The 5844-nt window shown below is 39.1% G+C and overlaps 1 protein-coding gene across 1 annotated transcript in view; it reads left to right on the top strand.

Annotated features, from left to right (window-relative positions):
• LOC139649481 (NADH dehydrogenase (ubiquinone) complex I, assembly factor 6-like) overlaps positions 1-5291 on the top strand; it is a gene marked incomplete at its 3' end in the record, with an annotated part of 8431 nt that extends 3140 nt beyond the window's left edge. The window contains exons 4-6 of the mRNA XM_071525896.1: positions 811-867; positions 3797-3899; positions 5158-5291. Of these exons, the coding sequence (XP_071381997.1) occupies positions 811-867; positions 3797-3899; positions 5158-5291 (294 nt within the window). The remainder of the gene's footprint in view (positions 1-810; positions 868-3796; positions 3900-5157) is intronic.
• Positions 5292-5844: the final 553 nt, after the last annotated feature.

Genomic DNA, 5844 nt, shown 5'->3' on the forward strand with positions numbered 1-5844 from the left:
ACATCAAGCGCTACAGTCCACAGTGTCATGTTCTAATTTGTAATGGGTTTGAAAACATTATCAGTTTAAATTTATAGGACTACACATGATATCTCAGTGGGGGCAATCAAGTTGTTTTATAGTAAAGCAGTTGCCATTGTTTTATATCTTTTGGACTTAAACAATTTTCCATCACCTTTTTTTTACTATTTTAATTGAATTACAGTTGTAGTATGTCTTAACTGTCAGCTAGTCTGATTATTGGGATGAAAATAGAAATATGGGAGACAAGAGAATGGCAAGTGTTTTACAAGTCATAACTATCATGAAACGGTGAGTCTACGTAATTCTCATTGTGCTCTCAGATTATGGCCACTAATCTGCTGCAATATGCACACTAGAGTCAATAAAGGTATTGGTTTAGGTATTGATTTAATTTGAATATAGATCATGGAGGGAAGGCGTCTATCTGCTTCATGGGTCACTTGCAAATTTACAGTTTCATAACAGATTTGGGTCCTGCGAACATCGACCATTTGTTAACTTGAGTAAAAGTCGAAGAAATTTAAATATGATAATAATAATAATATAATAGCTCTAAAACATATCTCCTTAGTAAGCAAAGGTGTTACAATGTGTCATTCTTTTAATAATGTGATGTGCTTTACTTGTCATGAGGTGAAATGATCTAGTCAGAGTTGGCATCAGTTTTTCCAAATGTTGGCTATCTCATTTTGGATTCAGACTTGTTCTATATTTCTGTGTGTAGGCCTGGCAGCTCGTCATATTCTGAGGAACACTGAGTCTGACAGGTTGAATGTTGTCTTGCAGGCGGTGAGGAAACATTACCTGACGAAGAGATGGCTGCTGAGGATCATAACAGAGAGAGTAAGAGACAACTCCTTTCAGTTGGACATTTCTCACCTTTTTTGCCTCATTTACCAGCAGCTCAGACTTCAGAAAAGTTCTCTCTGGAGCAGCACTTTGTTCACACTAAAGTTCAAAGTTTCCCAGATCAGATTTTCCCTCCCATGTGACTCAGACTGGATGTTTTCTAATCAGTGGGAACAGCGAAAATCTGCATAAAGTCGCGTTTTATCAATTTCCATCTGGGCCGCATGGACATGTGCCACCAAATCAGATCCTGAGGCATTAGACCTACATGTGACCTGCATCTGAACACTCAGCCTCCGTATTGCCATGACAATAAGTAAATCTTCTGCTATTCACTTGAGACAATTATCATAATTCTGATTCTGCGGCAGCTCAGCTGAGCCAGCTGCCAGCGACTTGATTTGGTTTTAGAGGAGCCGCCTCAGTTCAGTCAAAGGAGGCACAAGCTGCGACTGAAATGTGTTGGAAGCAACAACAGATTTGACAGGTTTTGTTATTGTTGCTCTGGCCAAGATTGTCTGTTTAACATCGCTGTCACTTCATAGTGGGATGGGATTTGGGTCTCATCCCAGGACAGCTGTCCAGCCCAAGATTGCAAATACTACAAGCACCAAATATTAAGGAGTACAAGGGTCAGATTGTCACATTCAGACAGTAGATATAAAGGTACATGCAGACTGAGTGCCACTGTAAGCATCATTCATAAGCTTGCATATGGAAAACATAATCTTGATATTGTGCTTTACTCTAGCAAGTAAACTGGCTACAGCTGTTTGGATGTGATGAGGTAGTCACGCTAGCAAGCTAACATTACTTTTCTTTTGCCTATCAGAGCTAAAGTTAGCAGCTAAACTAAGTGTACAACAGAGTAAAACTAGGGTGACATGATATATGTATACAGTACACTATTCCCGTCCCAAGAGCAGCATTGTATGACCTGTTTAAAATAGACTCACACAAGCTTAGCCAGATCAATGCATACAGAACTATTTCTTCCCCAAGAGCGCCATCTCTCCATATACAGCACACTGATACTTGGGAAGCATGATAAGTGCCTACAGGACACCATGTCTGCCCCAAGGCAGCATTATCACATGTACAATAAGCTGATACTACAGTAGCATGATATATGCATGCAGTACACTATTCCTTCCCCCAAGGCAAGGCAAGGCAAGGCAGCTTTATTTGTATAGCACATTTCATACACTGAGGCAATTCAAAGTGCTTTACAGAGTAATACAAAAATATATAAATAAAATAAAAATAAAGACATAGATAAAAAGACAAGAGGATGCTGTGGATTAGAAAAGTGCATTAAAATCACATTTAAAAGAAAATAAAAAAAATAAAAAAAGATAGAAATAAATAAATATTACAGTGCAGATGAGTGTTGCCCTAGATTTCTTAAAAAGCCCTGACGAACAGACACGTTTTAAGCCCTGATTTAAAAGATTGTAAAGTGGAGGCAGACCTCAGATGTTCTGGAAGTTTGTTCCAGGCATGAGGAGCATAAAAACAAAACTCAGTTTACAGTTGGCTGTTACTAAAGGTAGAATGCCAAATGCTTACAGAACACTGTTTCTGCCCCAGGAGCAGCAATACTCTGTATACACCAGACTGATATTAGGGTAACTTGTCATACACACTGTACTCTGTTCTGCCCCAGGAGCAGCATCACTAAAGTATTTCAGGCTTCCTCTGCTAACATAACACACCAGGAAGACCAACACTCTTCAGCTTTTTGCCTCGATGTAATTGGTTCTCGCTTCACGACCGACATGCTCATTTGAATAATATTACATTTTTACAACGTTTTTCATTGTGTCTTGTGCCTGGTTGATGTCACCACCTATCCCATCATGCTGTGCGCACACGGCTATTCACTTCTCATAGACACTGAATGGAGGCAAACTGTTCGCCCTCGTGAAATCACGTCTGGTCTGAAACTAACATGTAACATGTGTACAGCAGTGTGTATCCAGTGTGTAGTAGTGTTACAGCAGTGTGTATCCAGTGTGTTCAGGTTAGTAGTGTTACAGTAGTGTGTATCCAGTGTGTAGTAGTGTTACAGTAGTGTGTATCCAGTGTGTTCAGGTTAGTAGTGTTACAGTAGTGTGTATCCAGTGTGTAGTAGTGCTACAGTAGTGTGTATCCAGTGTGTAGTAGTGTTACAGTAGTGTGTATCCAGTGTGTACAGGTTAATAGTGTTACAGCAGTGTGTATCCAGTGTGTAGTAGTGTTACAGTAGTGTGTATCCAGTGTGTAGTAGTGTTACAGTAGTGTGTATCCAGTGTGTAGAAGTGTTACAGCAGTGTGTATCCTGTGTATCCAGTGTGTAGTAGTGTTACAGTAGTGTGTATCCAGTGTGTTCAAGTTAGTAGTGTTACAGTAGTGTGTATCCAGTGTGTTCAAGTTAGTAGTGTTACAGTAGTGTGTATCCAGTGTGTAGTAGTGTTACAGTAGTGTGTATCCAGTGTGTAGTAGTGTTACAGTAGTGTGTATCCAGTGTGTAGTAGTGTTACAGCAGTGTGTATCCAGTGTGTACAGGTTAGCAGTGTGTATTCAGTGTGTACAGGTTAACAGTGTGTATTCAGTGTGTATTCAGTGTGTATTCAGTGTGTATTCAGTGTGTATTCAGTGTGTACAGGTTAACAGTGTGTATTCAGTGTGTATTCAGTGTGTATTCAGTGTGTATTCAGTGTGTACAGGTTAACAGTGTGTATTCAGTGTGTATTCAGTGTGTATTCAGTGTGTATTCAGTGTGTATTCAGTGTGTATTCAGTGTGTACAGGTTAACAGTGTGTATTCAGTGTGTATTCAGTGTGTATTCAGTGTGTATTCAGTGTGTATTCAGTGTGTATTCAGTGTGTATTCAGTGTGTATTCAGTGTGTATTCAGTGTGTTTTGCTCTCTGTCCCTCCAGGAGAAGGATCTGGAGGACCGAGCGTACAGGAACCTGCAGGAGCTGGAGGCATATTCAGAAAACACCCAGTCCTCCTTAATATACCTCCTACTGGAGTGTTTAGGTAAGGACGTGTGTGTGTGTGTGTGTGTCTTTGCCTTCAAACTTGGAGCCATATCCAGCGAATGAAACGCTGAAATAAACATTATTTTCTCTCATCTCACACTAAAAGTGACAATCCACAAAGCCAGGATCAATTTTTTTCCGTACATTATTTATAAGACTGGGATCTTGGCTGTTTGGAAATGAAATACAGATTCTCTCTGAGGATAGCTTTGCAATTTACTCCAGATGTTTTATATCATTGTGGAGATTACAGTAATAATCTGTGATAATTTCATATAAATAAATGTTTGTTTTGCTTCTCTTTATCGCTGATTGATACAACACAATAGTGATTCAACCTATATCCAGTTGATGAAAGCTTTTACATTTGCTGTTTTTAATATAGTATTTCAGAATGAACATGTTTTTCAAAACCTTCCAAAATTTAGCATTTCAATTTGTAAAATTATTGTCTTTTTTTGCATTGTGTTCTTGTATCTCTATACTTATGAAACCAAAGTTCCTCACAAGGATAGAAAGATGAGGAAAAGCCTCCAAAGTGAGGACGTTCTGACAGTCCTCACTTCTTCAAGGGTTTAGAGTTAAAGTGCGGGTTTAGGTTTAAGATTAGAATTAGGATTGATTTTAGGTTAGGGTAACGGTCATGTTAGGCATGTAGTGGTGAGGGTTAAAGGACAGTTCTGGGGTCCAATACAATACAATACAATACAATACAATACAATACAATACAATACAATACAATGCTCTCCAGTACAATACTGAAAAGGCCAAAGCAAGTAGAACCAGGGCTGCAACTAACGATTATTTTCATTATCGATTAATCTACTGATTATTTTTTCAATTAATCAACAATCATTTACTCTGTAAAATGTCAAAGATATTGACAAATGTCCATCACAGGTCCAAAGTGATTCTTTAGATTTCTTCCTCAGTCTGACCAGCAGCCAAAAAACCCAAAGTATTCATTTTGTAATGATATGAAACAGAGAAAAGCAGCAAATCTCTGCATTTGTGAAGCTGCAACCATCAAATGTTTGGTGTTTTTACTGATAAATGACTAAAACGATTAACTGATCATCAAAATTGTAATCGATTAATTTTCTTTCGATCGTCTAATCGATTAATCGACTAATCCTTTCAGCACTAATTAGAACCCAAAAAGCGATTAAAACATGTCCTTTCAACACAAGTAATACGAACGTGTGTGTGTGTGTGTGTGTGTGCGTGTGTGTGTGTGCGTGTGCGTGTGTGTGCAGGACTGAAGGATGTCCATGCAGACCACGCAGCGAGTCACATCGGTAAAGCTCAGGGAATCGTGACGAGTCTGAGAGCGATTCCGTACCACAGCAGCAGGCGGAAGGTCTACCTGCCCATGGACATCTGCATGCTGGTGAGCTCATCCTGCACGCTTTATTGATCTGTTTCTTCATACGCTATTGATCCCCGAAGGAGCGGGAGAGGTCAGAGGTCAGGGTCTGGAGCTGGGATTCAGTGTCTTGCCCGAGGACACTTCAGCGGGGCGGAGGGTTTGAACTAGCTTTCAACCAGTATGGGTTTTTAAGGCCAATACACTAACATATTTTTGGATGGAAGCTGCCAATACCTGATATTATGTGCTGACATTCAGTATCTTTGAATTTGATCGTATTTATGCAAAGAATTCCAAGATATTACAAGTATTCTGTGTTTCCTCCAGAATTTTATGCTAAATAGATAGATAGATATAATTTTATTTATGTGTCACTCCTCAGCATACAGGTCAAACAGAGCAACAAACACAGATACATTGGTAAACATATACATACATACACATACACACACACGAAAAATAGAGGTCATATTACACAAACACAAAGAATATAAAACAATCTTAGTATTGCATTATAAAATTTAGACACTCATGAATGAACGTCTTCTGTTAAGGATGAGGTGGCAAGCTTTGG

This window comes from Centroberyx affinis, unplaced genomic scaffold (assembly GCF_046629955.1).
Source record: "Centroberyx affinis isolate AG114_WGS23_722 - 3 ecotype Tasmania unplaced genomic scaffold, CSIRO-AGI_Caff_v1 ptg001353l_1, whole genome shotgun sequence".
Lineage (NCBI taxonomy): Eukaryota > Metazoa > Chordata > Actinopteri > Beryciformes > Berycidae > Centroberyx > Centroberyx affinis.